Source organism: Ambystoma mexicanum, chromosome 2q (assembly GCF_040938575.1).
Source record: "Ambystoma mexicanum isolate Mex_15411 chromosome 2q, UKY_AmexF1_1, whole genome shotgun sequence".
NCBI classification, from domain to species: domain Eukaryota; kingdom Metazoa; phylum Chordata; class Amphibia; order Caudata; family Ambystomatidae; genus Ambystoma; species Ambystoma mexicanum.
The window spans coordinates 343,285,558-343,308,810 of record NC_090924.1 but is presented as its reverse complement, the minus strand read 5'-3'; the positions used below and the strand labels follow the sequence as shown (position 1 = coordinate 343,308,810).

Here is a 23,253-nt window from a genome sequence, read left to right as displayed (position 1 = left end):
GACCTCTGTGGATTCCTACTGGTGCCCTCTTTTCAGAAATGCATGAGGTTCCCAGTTTTCCTTGGTGGCTTGGACAGCCTATGCCCAAATCTGCAGGTTAGCTCCCCAAACCCTTTTGTGGTTACGAGTGGGTTAGCCTTTTCCCTTTGCGGCTAGATTGGCGAACCCACACATGTGAGGTACCATTTTCTTTGGGACAACTGTGGGAATGCGGGAAGGTATGACATCTGTTGTTGGCGGCATGTTTCGGAGGTTGAGCAGAGTGAAATGTCTGGAAATTGTGTTTTTTACCCCCAAATTTGGACATTGCCGGGGGTTCTGGGTAGTAGATTCTGGGCCGCTTCGCGCAAGTCAGACCTCTGTGCATTCCCACGGGTGTCCTCTTTTGGGAAATGCATGGGGTTCCCTGGTTTCCTTGCTGGGTTCGACACTCTAGGCCCAAATCTGTAGGTTGCCCACATGAACAAATTGTGCTGTGGCGAAAGGCTTGGGGTTACCAGCGGGTTACCCTTTTCCTTTTGCGCCCCTGGTAGGTGCACCCACACATGTGAGGTACATTTTTCGTCGGGACACCTGTGGGAACGCGAGAAGGTATGACATCTGTTGTTGGCGACGTGTTTCGGTCAGTGGACACAGGGAAATGTCTCTGAAATTGGCTGGAAATGAAGACAATCCTCAGACATTTCGCTCTGGCCCCCCACCGAAACACAGCGCCAACAACACATGGCCTACCTTCCCGCGTCCCCACACGTGTCCCGATGAAAACGGTACCTCGCATGTGTGGGTGCACCTACCGGGGGCTCAAAAGGAAAAGGGTAACCCACTGGGAACCCCAAGCCTTTCGCCACTGCCCATTTTGTTCATGTGGGCAACCTACAGATTTGGGCCTAGGGTGTCGAAGCCAGCAAGGGAAACAGGGAACCCCATGCATTTACCAAAAGAGGACACCCGTGGGAATCCACAGAGGTCTGCCTTGCGCAAATTGCCCCAATTTTTAATAGCCACAATCCTCGACAAAGTGTGATATTTGGTGGGGAAAAACACACAATTTTCACTTTGTCTGGGGTTCTGGCTAATAAATTCTGGGCTGCTTCGTGCAAGTCAGACCTCTGTGCATTCCCACGGGTGTCCTCTTTTGGGAAATGCATGGGGTACCCTGTTTTCCTTGCTGGCTTGGACACCCTAGGCCCAAATCTGTAGGTTGGCCACATGAACAAATTGTGCTGTGGCGAAAGGCTTGGGGTTACCAGCGGGTTACCCTTTTACTTTTGCGCCCCCGGTAGGTGCACCCACACATGTGAGGTACCGTTTTGGTCGGGACATCTGTGAGAACGCAAGAAGGTATGACATTTGTTGTTGGCGACATGTTTCGGTGAGTGGACACAGGGAAATGTCTCTGAAATTGGCTGGAAATGAAGACAATTCTGAGACATTTCGCTCTGGCCACCCACCGAAACACACTGCCAACAACACATGCCTACCTTCCCGCGTCCGCACATGTGTCCCGATGAAAACGGTACCTCACATGTGTGGGTGCACCTACCGGGGGTGCAAAAGGAAAAGGGTAACCCACTGGGAACCCCAAGCCTTTCGTCACAGCACAATTTGTTCATGTGGGCAACCTACAGATTTGGGCCTAGGGTGTCGAAGCCAGCAAGGAAAACAGGGAACCCCATGCATTTCCCAAAAGAGGACACCGTGGGAATGCGCAGAGGTCTGACTTGCGCGAAACGGCCCAGAATTTATTACCCAGAACCCCAGACAAAGTGAACATTGTGTTTTTCCCCACCAAATATCACACTTTGTCGGGGATTGTGGCTAATAAAAACTGGGACAATTTGCGCAAGGCAGACCTCTGTGGATTACCACGGGAGGGAGGGCTACAAGGGGTGGCCCCCCTTTCCACTTGGTGTGGGAGGGCCACCACCCTTTCAAGTGTGGGCAAAAAAATCTGCTGTTCCCCCACCCCACCCCCCTGTTCGATTTTCATTTTTTATTTTTGTTTAATTCTTTTTTTGTATGCCCCCTCCCCTGAGGGCAGATGGTCTCCTGTCTGCCCCCACGGGTCGTTATATCTGTGCCCCCATGCTTTGGTGGCCGGGGGGGGCGAGGGCTGCTTACTGTAAGCAGCCCCCACCTCCCTGCCGCATTCAAAGACATCCCTGGTGTCTAGTGAGCATTGCTAGGCGCGGATCAAGTGCCCTGCGCCCGATCCGCACCCAGCAATGCTGTCACAAAAGGTATCGTTGGAAAGGGGAGGATCTCCCCTTTCCAACGATACCTCCCTCGATCTCCGGCTTGAAATACAGCCGGAGATTGAGGGGGAGAAAGGTGAAGACTCACCTTGTATTTTCACTGCAGCAGCCCGAAATGGCTGCTTCAGTGAAAAAAAATTTCGGTTTCACGCCGGCGTGCGTGACGCACGCCAATGTGAAACAGAAGGTAATCCAGCCCCCTGGCAGTGAGGGGCGCCCTCCCCCTCACATAGCCCGGGGGTTGGATTACAGTTTTGCTCGATCCCTGCTTTGCAGGGATCGAGCAAAACAGAGTGCCAGAACCGACGAGCTGGCTCGTCGGTGGCAACCTGGAGGGGTTTCAACTGACGACCCGGCTCATCGCTGGCACTTAAGGGGTTAAAGCATGTATTGAAAGGGCTCACACCAATTGTGTTTACAAATAATAGGGCTGGACAAAAATGCTGCACACAATCCTGCAAACAGTTACAGGGGTTGAGAAATAAGGCAGGAATTGGAGTACTGTGCTGCAATAGAAAATGTCAAATGGACGAGGAAATCCACAGGAAGTGGTAATGTACTTACTGCAGATATTGGAAAGAAAAAACATACCCATAAATGAAATTGTTCCGATTTCCTACATGTGGAGACATACAGGCACTGTCTGCAACATGTCATTCCGGAAGAAGTCCCTAATGAACGCTTTCTCTCTGTATCTATACCTAACTGTGAATCCATTCCATTTCAACAGGTGGTACAAAATGCAAACCATAGCATATTGTATAGGCCTTCCAATTCCGATAATCATTCCACCTTACATATACAATACCATAGGCAACACATAACATGAATGCTTTCCACGTACAATGCGGATGGAAAAAAAAGTAAGTGCAACCTTAATACCTTCACACACCTACACGTGTCCTGTGGCAACAAAATGTTCACACCAATAGCTGTAATGTAACACACAGGCAACACAACCAGGTCAGGTCACTACACTTCGTACATTAGCAAGCATGTACAATCTTTCAAACAGGTCTAAAGGAATTTGTTTCCTTTCATGAAGCACAGGCCCAAAAATCTCCTTCCCCAAAGGCACTAGAATCCATAAAATGGCCCTGACACCCACGTATGTGCACCCATTGCACACAGAGTCTGCCAACATACACTGTTCATTCGTATCTCACTGCACATATAAATAGTAGCTAGTGGCCATAAATGTACATGTATATATTGTGTCAGCTGTACATGCAGTGCACCATGTACAATGCACCAACATGTCTCCATGTTCGTAAAGAGAAGTTGTACATAAGTGAGTACTTAGCATTGGAAATGCACAATCAAATATGAAGACATTGCTGCATTAATTTTGTCTTTATAACTGCATGGTAGCCGGAAATGGAAACCTGTCATACCTCTCTATCAACAGGGGAAAAGCTCAGTGTAAAATAGGCTTAAGTGCTAAGCATGAAGTGTGCCAAATGTACAGGCTCTATACAATTCAAAAACAAAATCCATGCACCAGTATCACATTGTTGGCATGCATAGCTGCATAACATTGTGGTGGGTGTGGCCACGGCCTACCATCTTCGGTGCATGGCCTACGGCCTTTGCCCATGTACCCAAGAGCCTAGGCCTTGGGCACATCTACAGCAACGTTATGCAGCCATGCATGCAAACATTTGGCCAGGTACCAGAACCCACAAACGTAATGCAGCCACCGGAACTCCTACCCACTTCCACTGACATAGTATTTTTGTACTGCCAACCAAACCACTAAATCTTCAGACCATTGGCCCTGTGTGCAGCAGTCTATGAAGTACACACACCAAAACAGCATAGTACTGTGCAGTACTCTAATCTGCGGAATAGCCACAACCCAACCACATAAAATATGCACTGGAACCCTACGCACTTTTATAAACACAATATTCCAACACATTACCCAGTGCAATCTTTGCAGGACTGTGGACTCCATCATTTCCAGCCATGGACGCAAAACTGTAGGATGGAACAAAAATCACCACACCCATTCAACCAACAATATGTACAATGGTGACACACGACACATACAAAGCAACAATGTGAAACCTACTTGCAACTAGTGCCCGAGGAAGGTGTACATAACCTGCATACTTTGCAGCAGAAATGCACAATGTCATGGTAACAAGTTGGCGCCTGACTTTGTTTTTCTCGCCGCATGGTGGCAGGAAATGAAACCCTACAATACCTCTCTATGAACAGGGGTACAGCTCATTGTAAAGTAGGCTTCAGTTGAACGCATGATTTGCGCCAAATGTAGACCTTCTAGGCAATTCGAAAAGAAAATCCATATAGCAGTATCAGACTGTTGCCATGCTCTTGGGTGCATGGCCTACGGCCTACGGCCTTTGGCCATGCTGATCATGCACTCAAGAGCTTAGGCCTTGGCCACAGCCACCGCAACGTTATGCAGCCATTCATGTCAACTTGTGGCCAGGTACCAGCACCCACAAACGTTATACAACCACCAGTACTGCTACGGCCTACAGCCTCTAGCCATGCACCCAAGCACTTATGCCTTGGCCACATCCACGGCAACATTATGCAACCATGTATGTGAACATGTGGCCAGGTACTACAACCCACAAACATAAAACAGCCACCGGCACTGCTACCCAACCCCTGCACCATAATATTGCCATGCATCGAAATATGTAGGTAGTTAGCAAAATCGACAAACATAACACAGCCTCCAGCATCTCTACCCACTTCCACTCACATAGTATTTTTCTACTGTCAACCAAACCACAAAATCTTCAGAACATTGCCCCTGCTCCGAGCAGTCTATTAAGTACACAGCACCAATACATCATAGTACAATGCAGTAATCAGTAATATGCGCAATGGCCACAATATCGGAAATGCGCAATCACATGTTCAGCCATACATTGCAGGTGCTAGGTGCTTACCACACACAAGCCTGGTACACCCTATGCCAAAATGCTCATGTCATGTGCAATGCACTCCTTATCTTCAATTGAGGCAGCCAGCACCCACCACACAAACAGGTTGCCTCAGGACATATCGTGCCGTAAAGAAGGCTACCTGCAGTCACCATAAAAGCTAGTTGCCTGAGGAGGTCCCAGCAAATTGGCGCAGTACGCACGGATACAATCCCCCTCCCTTTCCATCCCATCTTCCCACCACAATATGCCGGAGCGCATGTTTTCCAGCCCCTTTCGGCACCGCATTATCCTCGACTACAACATAGCGACGTTACCCAAACTTATGATGCACATCACGCTTCCCTCCAGCCAACTAACGGGCAATCCAATGTCCGCCAACATCACGCCACACTCCAGCCCAATCAGACTTCTGACTGCAGAGGAAACAGGGAAATGAGACCGCAGAGCAGAGCCAGATAGCACTAATTTTATTACAGGTACATTTTACCTGCTTTTAAAAGAAGGACAGGACTAATTATCACCAAATTCACAAAAGCCCGCTTTCTGGACCAAGGCGTTCCTCGTGCTGCAAATTTGGTGAAAATCCGTCCAGCCGTTTGGACCTGTAGACCTGCGCAAAGTTTTTCTCCATTCAGTATATGGAAAAACAATGTTTGGGACCCATCCCTATAACTTTCGCCCCGATCCAGGAAACGTCACCCAACTTCCCCAAAAAATTCAGAGTGCGCCATAAAGTTTTTTCAAAGGTTTATACGAATTCGTCGAGGGAGAGCGAAGTTATAAGCCGCCCAAAAAGTGGTCTTCCTATGAGATTAGCAAGTTAACCATAACTATACGGCCGCTACCACGTGACATGTAATGTGGAGGAAATCACGTTTAAATTCCTCTGTCGGGCCCTTGTCCGCCTTCAACCCAGAAAGTAGTTCAGCCCTAAATAGCTGTACAGCTGTGAACACTAATGGAACTTCACAGTGCCAGAAATTTGACAGTTCGAGTACTGAAACAATGCACTTCTCTGCCAAAGCACCTCACCTAGCTGCTTCTGATCTGCAGAACCCCCTGCTAGGTCAGCGTCACATTTGAACTGGGCCATAAAATTGTCTCAGGCACCAATGAAAAAGTGGCCCACAGTTGCAAAGGCTATTCCATCTTTTTTGTGCCAGACTTTTTCAATTTCACGCAAGTGCCAGTTTTTGATAAAATGTGATGCAACTTGTGCAGTTTGCACAGTATTTACTCAAAAACAATGGGAAACTACTAGCTACATGGCTACCGAAAAATCTACCAACTTTTTTTGTATTGATTGCAAAGGAATTGAAAATACGGTAAGTTTCCAAACCACTTCTATACGCACAGTACTTCAACACTTTGCCCAGTGGACACACTGCAAGACTGTTCACTCCACCATCTCCAGCCATGTACCCAAAACTGGAGATCGTGCTAACAATCACCACACCCATGCAACCAACAATGTGTACAATGCTGACAAACCACACACCCAAGGCAACAATATGAAACATACTTGCAACCAATGGGCATACTTTTCAGTGCAAAGCCTGCAGCCATGCATCCAAGGCCTGCCGCCATGCATCCAATGCACTAGGAGCTTACCACACACAACAAAGCATACTACACCCTATGTAAAAATGCTCATGTCATGTGCTATGCACTCGCTATCTGCAATGGAGCATGCCAGTAGTAACAACAGAAAGAGTCACCTCAGCACCTATGCAGCCGTAATGAAGGCTACCCGCATTCACTACACAAGGTACTCGCCTAACGACGTACCAGCAAATTGCTGCATGCAGTACGCACTGATACCGCTGCCACACCACTGTCTTTTTTTTAAAGTACAGCACTGATTATTACAGAATATACAAAAGCACGCTTTCGGGACTAAGCCACCCCTCCTGCTGCATATTTCATGAAAATCTATCCAACGGCTTGACCTGTATGCGTGCGCAAAGTTTTTGTCCATTCAGTCTATGGAAAAAAATTATAATTTTGGACCCCCTATAACTTTGGGCCCCCTGGACGATATCTCACCAAACTTCTTTTTATAAGCCACCCAAAAAGTGCTCTTCCTATGAGTTCAGCATTTTTACCATAACTAAACGGCCGCTACAGCGTACCGTGTAATATATATATATATATATATAGCAAAAAGATACAGGTAGGCAGATAAACACCACCTCCAAATTAATACCAAACTTGCCCAAGCACTCACGACCATTTACTAAGTTTAAAAAAAATGTCTTTAATTAATCAAAAGTTGTGCAAAATGTTATAAAAAGCATACATGGCAATACCTGGTCAGACCAGGCACCAGGCACCACTCACCCCAACGGGTGGAAAGACGCCACGCGTTCCGCTCGACTCGCGAGCTTCCTCAGGCTTGTAGTATTGCCATGTATGCTTTTTATAACATTTTGCACAACTTTTGATTAATTAAAGACTTTTTTTTTAAAGTTAGTAAATGGTTGTGAGTGCTTGGGCAAGTTTGGTATTAAGTTGGAGGTGTTGTTTATCTGCCTACCTGTATCTTTTTGCTGACATTCTTCTGCACATTTTAGAGCCCTGTCCGCTCTAGTCCAATAGCACCAGCTCAATAATGAGGCAGAGCGCAGTTTAGGGGCAGACAAATGTTTTCCCATATATATATATATATATATATATATATATATATATATATATATATATATATATATATATCGAAAAGACAAAGAGGAAAAGGGAACCGCACTCTCCGCGGACAGAATAAAGGGGCCCAAGTGAACAAAAATTAGCGCAGCTCACAACGTAGGAATGGTCATAAATTTAATTTAATGGGTAATACAAAAATAGAATAAAAAACACGTCCGGAAAGGCAGCAGCAAAAACAGAGGCAGGACGCCTAGAGGCACGACCCGCACACAACGCATTTCACGCTCAACTGAGCGCTTGATCACGTGAGGGAAAGAAGGACCAGAGCACTCTCATAGCTGGAAGGTGCAGTCCTATTGCTATGTCAATGAAACTGTGAACGTACATGGAGGGATGGAAAGGGTGGCAGCCATGTTGGAATGGAGGGCAGCAGTGGCCGACAATGGGAACAGGGGTGGATCCCAATGAAAAGGGGACAATAGATTAAAGTGTCTTATGCAGTGCAAAGTGCACAAAAAGGACAAAATAACATTGGAATGGTAAAGGACCCAAAATAATAAGGTTGGTACCACAGGTCCGCGCCAGGCACACCCACAGTTCCACACACCCACAGTTCCACTATGAATCAAATTTAGTTTGCAAGTTCAACACGGAAAACCCCCATAGTCATAATATACATACAATTGGTAAAGTGAAAATACTGCATAGACTGCAAGAATAAAAAATACATAAATGACACTAGATAAAGACATAAGGCGACCATTTCCCAACCCCATATTGGAATAAAAGGAGCTCATGCATGTAACTAGTAGCTAGTCATCAATATGAAAGTGTGACACAGGCAATGGTTATGGTAAAGTGCAAGTGCAAACAAGAAATAGCAGCATAAACATGTGCAAATCAGCAGTAACATGATAGCAGCATCTATGTGTGCAAGATTGCAAAATACAGCACTAGCTTCGAAAGAGCATAGCAACATCAATATGTGCAAATATGCAAAAGCTGAAATAGCAGCATAAACATGTGCAAAGTTGCAAAGTACATTTAAAACCATCAAAGTCTTAAAAGTCATACACAGCAGCTAGAAATAACACTAGGCATGATACTGGCACAAGCTGGGGGAAGGTGGAATGCAAATGAAGAGAGAAATGGCTGCCTCTAAATGACCAAGTATGCAAAACAAAAAATGGCAGAACCAGAAAGCAGCAGGGGAGCAAACTAAGAGTAAGAGAGCAAAGGACTGCAGAGACATAATCAAAGAAAATGATTGTATAATGAGAGGATTGTTTCTATATATATATATATATACACAATGGGCACCACGCACCAGGGGTAATAATAAGCAGCGCTTGGATACATGAGGGTTCGTAACGCTAAATAAATGTTAAATTATTATTATTATTATTATTGTTATTATTATTAATTAAATTATTATTATTATTATATATATATCGTTCAAATGTACAAACGCTTTAATGTTAGGGTGAGTGTTGTGAAAAATGAAAAGAGCACCAATCCCAGTGTGAACTATGTACTACAGGCATTTAACCCTTTTCTCAGAGACATACTTGTCAAGAATAATGATCTGTGGGTATTCTTAAATTCCTAAAGCAGAAATGTGTGTGGTGAACGCTCACAACCTTCATTTTGTTAGGTAACTCTTATGGTTAAATCATTACTAATTTGGAATTTAAAGAAGGGTGCAAACCCGCTGGAAAAGGTGCCTCCGTGGAACGGCACACAACGAAAACAGGGGGTAAGGACCAAGACCGTTAAGCCAGCAGTGCGGGCTGGACTCCCATACACCACTCGTGGTGTATAGATTCAATGTGGTTCAAAGCACAAAATAATTAACTTCTGTCAGTTTACTGCAAAAAATGATTTTCGTCATCAATTTAAGTAATTGTACATCTTAGAAAAAGCAGATGTGCAGGGCGAGCTCAAACAATTGGCCAATACATTTCAGAACACTGTTCCTTCGTCAGGGCCAGCTCATTCACAAACTAATCAGATTCGAGTGCTAGAAAATTGAGCAAACAAATCTGTTGGATAACCCACAATATGTCAGCAACATTAATTAATTGAACATACAGTAATTATAAAGCAAATCCACAGGGATCATAACATAGCAAGAAAATAAAGTCATCAACGTATACATCATCATCATGATTTAGGAGTTTTTCAAGTATGCCGGGTGTGGATTCATTATGCCCAAAGTGGCTACATGGATGCACATGTTCAATGACAATAACCGCAATGAACAACACGATTTCAACACATACCAGGAGAAAGGTTACATGTAATAAAGAGTCCATACATGTCATGAACCATAAGATTACCAACGGATACCAATAGTAAAAAAGTAAAAATAATGTAAAAAATACATATGTGAAATCCCATTTTATGTGCGTGATGATAAACTGTGAGATTACAGCAAAGAAAGAAGAAAAGAAAAAGGTAGAAAAATGACCACCAAAATGCCATATATCGTTTTATCTAATAGGCATCAAGTAATGACGTGACTATTTCAACACTGACCTTGCCAAAGATACAGCATGGACTTGAATTTCACATCAACACTTCCAAAGTAAACGTGCTTGACTGGCGTTTCTATGCGTGTGCCGGCGTTTTACTTTGTGTGCAGACTCTTGTCTGGAAGAGACATGCAACGCGATTAGCAGTGTGTCAAAGTTACCATTTAACTAAAGACGCACGGACGCCTACGAGCATAGTCGCTCATAAGAGAGCCATGAAGCGCGGCACCCGGCGTGTCATTATTTCATCTTATAACAAAGGCTCTGAAGTTGACATGTAGCGCGAGACGCGCCGTGTCAGAGTTCCATTCCATTAGAAGGGTTCAGATGCCTAAGAGCACCATAACGCTCAATCTTGACTCTTACCTGACAGTAGAAAGAAGGCGAGCCATGCGAAGACGCCACTAGGACGCGTTTGTGGTAGCCATAGTGCTAAATGTTGTTCGTGTCACGTTGCCAAGCAACACATGGAGCCGCGAGTACTGAGAAATGCCGGCGGCCATGTTGGAAAGGCTACTGGTGTGTATCCCGAGTATTACATGTCTTGTAAGGTGAGCTCGTAGTAATAATGGTTGAGTTCACATTGCGAAATAAAATAGGAGCGTAATTACATAACATTTCTACATGGATGAAAATAATGTCAAAATAATAATATAGAATCATAAAAAAATCAAACTGGGAAATGTGAAACCAAGCATAATGAGGGAGAGAAAAATTAAAGAATAAAAAATAAATGAAATCAACACCATTTCTATAGTTAAAAATACGCCTACCTTGTCTTGAAACCTATCGCCACAGTGTGCACTGGCATAGGCGAGAGGAGTTTAAGCTCCCCTGTAAATATCCTTAGTTAGAGGTAAAAGAGGTAAAAAGAGAGTAAAGAGCAGATCAACGTTGCGAATGCCCCGGGTACTATATCTAAGATTATCATCAGGTGAAATAATCCTATGAAAGCAAGAAGGAAGAAAAGAAGGAATTTAAGACATAATTCTCCGACAGTATGGAGATGGTAGCCTGGATGAATCCAAAGCGAGTATACAGTACCTTATTGGTCATAAAGGTCATGTTGTATATCTTTAGAAATAAGTACATTCTTGACCACACCCCTGTTGGCATATCCTAAGTGAGCCTAGGATTGGCTCAATGTCATGGTAAATTCTGACATATCATACATTATCAACTACACAGTATATCATAATACAGTTACTCAAGCATCAAAGGAAATAACTGAGGTCCAGTTCCTCGTTCATTCCATTCGGTGACAGCGAGTCGAGTTTGTTGATCCAAAAAGCCTCCTTGTGCGCTCGCCACTGTTTGATGTCTCGAGATTGTCCTTTGGGAAACATAACTTCTAGCACGTGAAATCTCAATTGGCTCACCGTGTGCCCATTGTCATTGAAGTGTCTGGCTACAGCTGACATCCTATTGTTATTCCTGATGTTTGATTTATGCTTGTTTATCCTGATCCTGATTTTGCGTGAGGTCTCTCCCACGTAATACTTTCCACAGGGACACTTTATCGCGTAAATAACATTCTCAGAAAGGCATGTAGCATGTTGTCTTAGTGCGAACCTTTTGCCAGTTCTTGGATGTGTAACTGTGCTACCTTTGATGATGCTGTTACAATTCCCACAGCTCATGCAAGGATGAGTCCCAGGGAATTTGTCTGGTCTCTTGGCGGGTATTTTCTCTTTGGTTTGAACTAATAAGTTCTGCAGGTTACTGCTCTTCTGATACGCAAATGTTGGTGGAGTAGGAAACAGGTCAGCAGTCCGTTCGTCGCTTGTGAGAACATTCCATCTGTTGTGTATTATGGCCTTAATTTGCTTACTTTGTATTGAATATTTGGTAATGAAAACTAATTCAGGACTGTCTTTCACAGGTTTCTTCACCAACAGTTGCTGCCGTTCTTGTGCATCGGTTTTGTCATGGGCAATAGCTAAATCAGTCTCTGGATATCCTCTTGCTTGCAATTTCTCTTGTAGTTTCTGTAATTGCAAGCGGCAGTCCTCAGGGTCACTTACAATCCTTTTAACCCTTAACATCTGCCCATAAGGCAGATTCTGAAGAGTTTTGGGCGGGTGAAAGCTGAGCCGATGGAGCAGATTATTACGGTCTTTAGGCTTTGTGTACAGCGCAGTGGTAATTCTATGGGCTTGGATGACTGTTTGTACGTCAAGATAATGTACATTAGGATTACCTATCTCAATAGTAAACTGGATACGTTGGTCGATCCCATTAAGGAATATCAGAAACTCTTGAAGATCTTGTCTACTGCCTGACCAAATGCCAAAAATGTCATCTATGAATCTGACCCATGTCTTCAACTGGTGTTGCCATTCCTAAAGCAGCCAGGAACCCTCATCAGTGCTATTTTCCCTTTCAATTTCTAACAAGAGTATTTCAAAGAGTATAATATGAAAAAATGCTTATTGGTAAACACCCTTGGCTGTTTTTGTGCAGACATGCAATGGGCTTGATCTCAGCTTGAATGTTGAAAAATCTAAAGTGATGGTTTTCCATCCAAAAGGCGCAAAGCGAACCCCACTAAAAGTTAAAGTTGACGGTTCTCTGCTTGAACAAGTGGGATTTCGTGACTACGTGGGGTTAAGATTTGAGGAACAGGGTGGTTGGACTGCTCAGGTGTTAAAATCATCAACCACGCTAGAAAAGGTTGGTGGAGCTACTGTGGCCTTTGATGCCAAACATGGCAGGGGTACAATCTCCCCAGCGTTGTACCTAATCAATAAACAGGCTATTCCCTCAGCCCTGAACTGCGGGACTACAGTAATGTGTCGATGTTATGTACCACTGAACATAGGATTCTGAAGAAACGATTACTGTTACCAGTTAATGCTCCATCAGCATTGGCATTTCTGGAGGTGGGCTGCACCCCGGTGGGTGTTCAGATCCTTGCCAGGCCTGCCCTCTTTTGGGCCAGACTGTGGAGGCAGCACGGTCTTGAGAAATACTGGAATGCAGTACTCAGTCGTGTGGCTATGGCGGTAGGCAAAACGTTAGAGTGGGTTTCTCATGTGAAGTCTTTCCTTCAGGATATGGATTTACCTGGGATATGGCTGAACCCTACAAACATAATCCCAGCCCTTTGTGTGTCAATAAAAGAAAGGTCCAAACAGATGGGTAATGAAAATGTGTTGGTGGATGCTGCTGCCCTCAAATCGGGCCCCGATTACCTTGAACTAAGGCACACTGATTGTGTTTTCTCAGAGCCTGCCGCTCTGTATTTATAAGACCCAGGGGAACCCTGGGTCTTTGATATGTATAGTAGTGGAGGCTGTTATGTGTCAGCCCACGGCCGGATAGCCGACTATCTGGCCCCTCGGGGGGGGGGCAGGTCTTTGAACCTGATTGCTGCCTGCCTGTTGGTTTCCTTCGGTGCTTAGCACATAGTTGCATAAAGGAAAGGTGAGGTGATTGCTCACACCTCACCCTTCCTCAGCATTGTCCTGAACAGACTGTGTGTCTCTTCGACTAGACGGGGAGGAGAGGAGCATAGAGGGGGAGAGGTTGTGCTGCCCCTCTCCGGGCCTGCTGATCGTAACAGCAGTTACCCTGCCTCGCTTTGTGAGGCACTGCAGCATTGCCCAGAACTAAAGCACACTATGGGTTACAACCAATATTTGGACCTGAAATACCCAGCGTATGAAAAGGCACTGTATTTACACTTCTGATTAGGAAACTTCCCGTTGGCGTTAGTCATGCAAAAGTGGCTTACTGGCAATACAAGCATTTTTCCACTATGTAAAGAGGGTAAGGAGACACTTATGCTCTTTTTGCTATTTTGCAGCCCCTCAGAAAAATGTATCCGACCCCCTTACGGAGAGCGGTTAAAATTCGGCAAACAGCAAGTGCGGTGAAATGTGTCAGTGTCTGGACATTCATGTTGTTAGACCAACCACCCATTACATCTATAGGGTATGGATGTTAAGAGCCAAGTCCTTAACACAACAACCAGGTATATACAGCAGTGTAAGCGAGGCTGCGAGCTGTTGACTCTCCTCCAATTATGTTCTATTCGCTGGCATGACAACCGAACAATGATCTTTTAGTATTCACCTGCAAAATGTTATTGCTGTTTTAAGATCAATTACATGCACTTTATAGATATACTGTGATTAAATGGTTGATTTGCAGCTCATTTATTTTATTTTTATGAAATTTATTGTCCTATGTTTTATCCTAATTATATGTACCTTTATGGTTGACTAACCGAAATAAAGTTGATGATGGTGGACCTTATTATGACTAAAATGTAAAGTTTTGGTGTAACTTACTAGAAATGGGTGTGTCAGTTGGGTGTGACCCAGCTTTTGAGTGTGTGTCAGGGGTGTCTGGGGTGTGCATGGCAGATACACCCACAAGGCGTAAGCTTGCTGGAATTCACCTAACTTTTCAACAGCTGCAAAAACGTATCTCCTGCGTCGTGTTACACCTGCACACTCATGGTGCAAATGTGTTCTTTGAAGTGCTAAAGTTAACATGTGAGGGCAGGACTGAGTGGGATGGATGGAGCAGGTGTAGAGATGTATGGGGAATAATGTTTGTATAAGAAAAAATAATGGAGATTTTTAGTCCTGTAATTTGGCTCCTGCATTCACTTGCAAAGGTGTCATTTCCGCCTCTGGAAGTAAGACTGGCTATTTTGTAGTGTGAGTTTTCTTAGTGAATCAGGCGCAACTTGTACTGAATTTTGCACAAGGTTTAACTACCGCCAAATTGCAGTATCTGGCTTCGTGAATGCCGCATTGTGGCATAACTTACACTTTGCTTAGGCAAAACATGTTTGTTGTAAAGTTACGGAAAAAGAAGTGTAGTTAGTAAATCGTCACCATGTATGTAGAGAGAGAGAGAAAGATAGGGGGGCATACATAGAGGCGGAGATATAGAGATGGGGAGAGAGAGAGAGAAAGAAAAAGCGGGAGAGGCGCACTGAGAGAGCAAGAAGGAGAGCATGAGAGAGATAACGATAGAGTGAGTGACCGAGGGGAGTGACACAAACAGAGAGACAGGCAGAAATAAAGAGAGGAAGAAAGACGGCTGGACGGATGGAGGAGGGGAAGGAGGGTAAGAGAGCAGAGGGGAACATTAAACAAGGGGGGGGGGGGGCATAGGGTTGGAGAGCACAGCACCCTGCTCTCAGAGAACGTGTGCATGTGCACTGACACAGAGACATGGAGAACGGAGCCTACAAGTCCAGACAAACCGAGAAAGAGAGGGCGCACCAGGGAGCATTCACACAAGACAGTGAGGGAGACAGTGGGAGTATACCAGACCGAGCACCTGACAATGCGACTTTCGCAAAGAGAAAAAGAAAGGGAGAAAGAGAGAGAGAGAGAGAGAGAGAGAGAGAGAGAGAGAGAGGAGACAGCTGAGTGGGAGTGAGTGCAGACACGGGAAGACAGAGAGCGACAGCTAGATCAGTTTATGATACGAGTACAGCGAATTCTGTTATAAGACACCCGGCTCACTTAATATGACATGATTCCCCCATCTACAGACAAAACATGTACTTACAGAAACATCTGGCCTGGGCCAAGCGGGAAGATACTGCTCTCCGGGCCTTTACATATTGTGGCATTGCTTGATTTTGGCAGTTGATGCATCCCACCACCAGGGACCTCCACCCAGGGGCCTCAAACCGCCACACGGGCGACTGAAGGAGCAGAAGCCCCCCTCTGGTGTTCCATCCATGGGTGGTCTCCACAGTCGCTTTTCTCTGTTTAGGGTATGGTAAGTAGTTATCAGTGTCCACGCCTCACTCTGGCATTGCCAGCACCTGTGCAGACTCGGCGTGGAGAGACCAGAAAGGATGATGGGCCTGTTCCACACTGAACTCTCCAGAGGTATAGCACAGGTCTCCGGTGTCCAGGCTGATGGCGCAGTAGTGCGCAATAACATAGTCCCGAGGCACTGTTCAGCAACAGGGTCTACGTTCAGAGCAGACGGCGGGTGGAAAGACATGAGAGAATCCATCTAATGGGCCCCGACAGGCGCGTGCAGGAAGAAATTAAACCCTTAAAGGTATTAGGGGGATTTACAGGATCTGGTGGAACGAGACTGGGCGACAGCAACAGGGAACTCTCCCTGTAAGGTAAGCCGGCATCATTATGTGTACATAAAGCGGTGCGGGTAAAAAGAGCGGTAAAGTGGGAACCTGACACTTTACCACCACATTACCGCACCGCCATATAATGAGTTTTTATGGTAAAGCGGAAGACACATCTGAAACAAAAAGCTCTAGCTAAATCCTCTCCTTTACTAATAGCACTCCTGTGGTAATAACAGGATTGGGGGGAATAGTAATTGATTTTGGCAGTAATTCAACGGATTGACCACCGAATTACTGCCAGACATATCATGACTTCCAATATGTTCAGAGAACAGCATTGGTTATGTTTTAAGACTTTTTTTAAATGTACTCCCTATAACGCATCACAAACTCAACTGCAGTCTCTTGGTTACAGGATCCAGTGGTTACAGCAAAGTCATAGAGTGAGACAGTGACAGAGGAAGAGACAGTGGAGGAAGGGAAGGATAGAGCGTGGAGAGACATTGAAAGAGGCAAGGCGCGTGCGCACCCGAGAGAGACGACATTGAAAGAGGCCACGCCCGGGCGCACCCGAGGGAGACGACATTGAAAGAGGCCATGCGCGTGCACGCGTGAGAGGCGACATTGAAAGAGGCCACGCGCGCGCGCGCGAGAGACGTCATTGAAAGAGGCCGCGCACATGCGTGCAAGAGAGAGACGACATTGAAAGAGGCTACGCACGTGCGCGCGCAAGAGAGAATGCAAGATCGCTTATCCTACACCATGTGTACATAGCTCTCAACTCACACGCTTTTGGCGGGTGTCACCCGCCTTGTAAACAGCTGACTCACCCACCAAGCCTCCTTCACTCCCATTCATTTGAATGGGCCTCACCCACCCGCCAAAAATAAAATCGGGTGTTTTCACCAGCCTTTGCGACAGAAATGGTTGAGAGCTATGTGTGTAGCTAAAAGCTAGTTGTTTTATACAGCTCTAACGTGCTGCTTTCTGGCCCTTGCCACGTACATTGGGAGAGGAAAGCATGCTGTAACAAGGCAAGAAATCGGCGCGTTTCAGACAGCCACAGTAAAGGCCACCAGCATCAGTGCACAGTGGTCACTGTACTGTCTCTCTGGGCTCAAACCTTGTTGCATGGCACCCCTCCTGGGGGCATGGTAGCTCCCAGGATGTTGTAATGGGTCACGTGGCAGCAGCCACGTGACCAACTTAATAAAAGATACGAGCCGCTTCCGGCTCAGGAGTCACTCCAACACAGGACTCCGGTGTCGTTCTTTCTGCTGCACCATGCTGATGCCACACTGCGTGCTGTGGGCCCGAGGACGGGCCCAGCATGAGGACAGTGCCCCTGCTGGGAAACGCTGTCCCTGAAGGCTGCTAACGCCATGTGATCATGGCTACTGGTGCAACCCCGGCTTGGATGCCCCCAGAGCCGAGGCTTCAGTGTGCTGGGTGCCCCCAGCCACGTGGGTAGCTCTGGTGATCCGGAGAGGGTGGAGTGACCCCCACCCATGTATTCGCAGTGTGAGCGCCGCACTGAGGGACCACGTCGGGTGATCCCGATCTGTGAATGGGGCCTGCCCCCAACAGACCTATGGGACGGACCCTGCAAAGCCATGCCCTTCCTGAATGCCCTCCAGCACCTTGCAGGCAGGGTATGTAGGTGGACCGGAGCACACTCAAGTGAGGTTTCTCTTCAATGGCATACTTGGCTGCTCAACAAATATGATGAATGTCTAAATATCTGTATCTGCTGTCTCTACTTATTCACGTCTTCTGCACAAACGCTGTGATGCCTCCGGGCTTGGGCAGTACACAAAGGTTTATAGTCATAAAATCGAATGCAAAAATGTTGAAAGTCAAAAAATCGAAAAAATAATGTAAAAAAAAAAATTCGAATTTCTTTTTTAATGTTTTTTATTCGAAATGGGGGGTTACCCCCAAACCCCCTTTATTTTTATTTTTTTAACCTTTTTTTATATGTGGAACCCCAAAAAATATATAAATAAAAAAATAAAGAATTAGATTATTTTTTTTTCGACATTAAGTTTTCGAATTTATTGTAATTCGACATTTTTTTTCTCAATATTATGACTGACCACCGTACACAAATGCAATAAATACATGTGTTTCCAGCTCCGTCCACTATACTATGGGTGCTGCTTTACCAGCAGCTTTCCTTACACCGCCATTTTACCGTTCTGCTTCCCCCGATGTCAGTGGCAGGAACGTATGGAAGTGGGCTGCATATGCAGCAGTGAAGAATGCGTATGAAAGGTTGCCTAATAAAATGGCAGAGCAGACTAAAATAAATAGTCTGGATGGTTTCCAAAAGCAATGCCAGTGGTTGTGATTTATACACAATCTTCCAGCCATCACTACGTTTTGAATAAATCTGCAGCATTCAGCGCTCCTTCCCAAGCTTCCTCCCTGTGCTGGAGTTTCGTCCTTGGTGAAAAGGTGGAAGCAGTGAGCAGCCAGAGTTGTTGAGCAAAAGTAAGGTGAGGAGGCCAAGTGGAAGGGAAGAGAAAAGTAGAACTAGGGAAGCTGAAACTGCGAGGCTGATGGTGAAGAGTCTTTAGTCAACATGTGCAAGTATGTTTCTGGTCATTAAGCTCCCTTTGATGCACGCAGTGCAAATTAAGTGTATTATTTCTTAAGATTTAGCGGGTGACCCACTCTGCTATTTTACACAGTTTTCCTCTTGTGAGATGAAGTGCACTTTTGGTGAAATTTCCAATGAGCTAAATGAAAGGGTGATGGCTGGAAGGTTTTGAATTAATCATAACCACAACCACAGGCATTGCTCAGAGCAACCATCCAGAAAATGGTTTTTCTGCCTTCCGTGGTATTAAATATAGGGAAATACCATATACAAATCAGGTTGGCCCCTCCCCAAAAGCATCAGTCCAGCCCAAACTTCCAAGTCACATATTTGTTCGCACAAGACCACAAGAAACACAAAGCAGATTTCAACCTCACTGGGCATCATCGGTGAGGTGAAGTTGGGGTCTTAGGGCATAGCAGGCTCAGGACCTACACCTTGGCATACCTGTCCCACTCAGAGTGACATAAGCAAGTCTGAGAGTTGATTTCTGGAATGTTCTGAATTTATCATAACCACTGCCATTGTTCTGGGCAATCCTGCAGACCTACAGGACATTACAAAAGGTGAAAGACCATGTGCAAATCAAGCTTAGTTCCAGCCCAAAGAAGGGCAGCCCAGCCCAAACTACTAGGCCACATCACTTCTGCATGAGACCTGAAGCATACCTAGCCATGTTCCTGAAACTGCTGTGTCTAGGGACCTAAGCTAGACCTCACAGATGATGCCCAGTGACGCTGAAGCATGTCTAAGGTTCATGTGGCCAGGTACAGAAGGGATGTGACCTAGTAGTTCAGAAAAGACGGCCCCTTTTGGAGGTGGAAGCAAGCCTAATTTGCATATGGTCTCTCCCCTTCTGTTATGGCGTGGCAGGCTGAAAACAATGGTATCGGGTGGGGGTTGCCCAGAGCAATGCCAGAGGTTATGATTAATTCAAAATATAACACCCATCAGCCTTCTGTTTTGCTTATGTCCAATGAATCTTGAATATTCAGTGGCAATTGTTATGTGTGACCCACCTATGTGTATTGCCCTTTTAAGATGTGGGTCCTGTTAGAAATGTATCATTCAATATGTTTAAACAGTGGTCATGACAAGGAAAGAAACCTTAGAGTGTACTCACCGAAAGAGCTGAGGATTCGCACCCACTTGTGACCGGGATTCGGGAAAGACAAAGCTGGTGTGGATTCCACTGAACCCTCCCTCCTCTCCCGTGGCGAAGCCCTGGAGGCGGAGAGAGAATCCAGGGAACCCGTTGGGAGGAAGAAAACCCTGCATGTCAGTCGATCGTCTGCTTCTGGTGTCCTGTGGCAGTGGGGATTCCAGGTGAGGTTACCTCGTACTGTATACTACAAGGAAAGTGGACAATTCACAGTAAGTAACGGTGGCTGGTAGAGTAGGATCATATAAGAAGGAGAAGGTAAGGGTAAACACCTTGTTGCGGACCGGAAGAAAAGAGTACGGGACACCGGAGTCTCTGCCTCTGGGCAACCTCGGAAGACTGCACTGTCATAGAGAAATAGGTTTAATTAGGGCCGAGCAGGAGAGAGAGAGAGAGATTGAACAAGGAGTACCTGTGGTAGGAATGGTCTGACCGTTGAACTGTAGTTTAAATAGAAGTCCCGTTGTTTGGCAGAAGTGTAAGATTGACTGCGATAGAGGGAGAAACAACGTCAGGATAGTGCTACAGTGGAAGTGAGATAAGAAAAAGTCAGCCCCGGCTTCATACCTCGTATGAGATCGAAGAATGATCGTGATTGAGGTTCCGAGGCGACCCGAAGTTTCCCTTGGGAGAGAGAGGGTTTGAACGGCGAGTGGAAGCGCCACGGTAAGGGTGCTGCAGTTTGTGAAACCGCTGGGAAGTAACGGGAGCTGGAACGGGAGACAGACAGGAAGAGATGTTAGAAACACAGAACGTATGAAGGACAGATAGGAATAAACCCTAGATCCGAACTCACGTAGCGTTGGTAGGTAGGAGTAGCAACGTGTCTGCTTGTTGTGTAGTGAGGTTGATATGCTGTGCTTGGTCGAGAGGGTGGAGCCGAGTCGCCGTGTGGGAGCCAAGCAGCTAGAGTGTAGCGGGTGGTAGCAGCCGCCATCTTGGGTGTAAAAATGGACGCCGTATGTCTCCGAACCCAACAGTGCCATGAAGACCAGCGCTTTCTAAGACGCGTGACAGTATGCCCCCTCCGAAGGGCAGGGGAACCCGGCTTACCGGGATGAGAACGATAGAAGCGCCGAACCAAATCTGGGGCATGTACCGCAGAAGCGGGTTCCCAAGACCTGTCGGCGGGTGAATACCCACGCCAATCAATTAGAAACTGAAGACGACCCCGATGTATACGGGAGTCACAAATTCCAGCCACCTTATATTCAGGACCCAGTGGTGTAGAGACAGGAGGGGGGCGAAAACCCCGGTGTCTAGAAAAGCGATCCTTCACATCCTTCTTAAGCTGGGAGACATGGAACACTGGATGGATCCGGGACCATGTGGAAGGGAGTCGAAGCCGGAAGGCAGCAGACCCTACCTGTTGAAGAATAGGGAAAGGACCAAAGAACTTGGGTGACAGCTTGGAGGGCACCAGATGGCAGGGTAGGAAGCGAGAAGCCAACCAGACATCATCCCCTGGAGCAAGCTGCGGAGCCGCGGAGAGGTGTCTATCGGCAAAGTTCTTGACACGTTCCTGGGTAGCAAGAAGAGAGGATCGAGCCGCTCACTGACAATCCCGGATGCATAAGAGCAGACTGTCTACATCTGGAAACTTAGATGGAGAAGCTAAACCCACAGGAAAACAGATCGGATGAAATCCGTAAACGCATAGAAACGGGCTAGTCTTCAGAGCCGAATGTTTCGAGTTATTGTAAGCAAATTCAGCCAAGGGAAGAAGTTCGTGCCAATTGTCCTGAGAGGCTGAAATGTAGCAACGTAAGTAACCTTCCAGTGTCTGATTGAGACGCTCAGTCTGGCCGTTGGTTGGTGTATGGAATCCGGAACTCAGGGCCTTATTGATCTTCAGGTATTTACAGATCTGACTCCAGTATCGAGAGGTGTACTGCGGCCCACGATCCGAGACTATAGTTTCCGGAAGTCCGTGGAGGGAAAAGATCCGGGCGATGAAAATTCTTGCCATTTGAGCGGCCGTGGGTATCCGAGGAAGTGGGATAAAATGGGCCATCTTAGTAAAATAGTCCACTACTACCATTATCGCGGTGAATCCTTTAGAAACCGGTAGGTCAACCACAAAATCGGTCGATATGAATTGCCAGGGACGAACTGGAACAGGCATTCTGGAAAGGAGACCCTGGGGAGCTGTACGTAGTGTCTTGGTTTGCAAGCATATAGAACAGTCCGCAACATAATCATGGATATCCTTGACCCATTCAGGCCACCAAAAATGTCGCTGTACCAGTTCCATGGTGTTGGCTCTTCCACGGTGTCATGCCATTTGTGGGTCGTGGCATAATTGTAACACCATCCTTCTCAAATTTTCAGAGGGTAAAAATAGCCGTTTCTCTCAGTAGGCACATCCCTGGGATAACATCATCTTTAAGTCTTGTAATGCTGTAGGGTTATTTCTCAGAAACTGCGTTGTGGCCTCTGAGACGGATTGTAAGAAGGTAGTCACCACAAGTAGGAAGCGGCCCTGGGGAACAAAGGCTCTGACCGAAAGGGTTTGGAATAGGTGGAATCCTTTCTTGACAAGGCGTCAGCCTTGAGGTTGGTTCTGCCAGGTATGAATGTGAAAGTTATATCATAAGGGGAAAAGAAGTGTGCCCAACGGGCTTGTCTACTATTTCGCGTTTGGGCATACTGCAGGCCTCGAAGGTTGCTATGGTCTGTTCGAACTTCGATAGTATGCCGTGCACCAAGTACTAGATGGCACCACTCCTCGAAGGCGCATTTGATAGCCAGTAGTTCCTTTTCAAGGACTATGTAATTTCTTTCAGAAGGTGAGAGAGTCTTAGACATATAGGCCACCGGACACTCTATCCCCTGCTTGTTCTCTTGTAACAGGACGGCTCCCAAGGAATGGTGAGAGGCGTCTGATTCCACAATGAACCTTTTAGTTTGGTCTGGAGTAAGAAGTATAGGACCAGAGACAAAGCGCATTTGAAGTTTATCAAAGGCTAGTTGAGCCTCAATCGACCAAAGAAATTGCACTCCCTTCTTAAGAAGTGCAGTCATAGGCAGGATTTCTTCTGAGTAATTAGGAATGAAACG

The 23,253-nt window shown here is 46.0% G+C and overlaps 1 protein-coding gene across 1 annotated transcript in view; it reads right to left on the bottom strand.

Annotated features, from left to right (window-relative positions):
• GRID2IP (Grid2 interacting protein) overlaps positions 1-16,326 on the bottom strand; it is an 837,949-nt gene extending 821,623 nt beyond the window's left edge. The window contains exon 1 of the mRNA XM_069647354.1: positions 15,895-16,326. Within this exon, the coding sequence (XP_069503455.1) occupies positions 15,895-15,958 (64 nt within the window). The 5' untranslated portion in view covers positions 15,959-16,326. The remainder of the gene's footprint in view (positions 1-15,894) is intronic.
• Between the last annotated feature and the right edge of the window lie 6,927 nt (positions 16,327-23,253).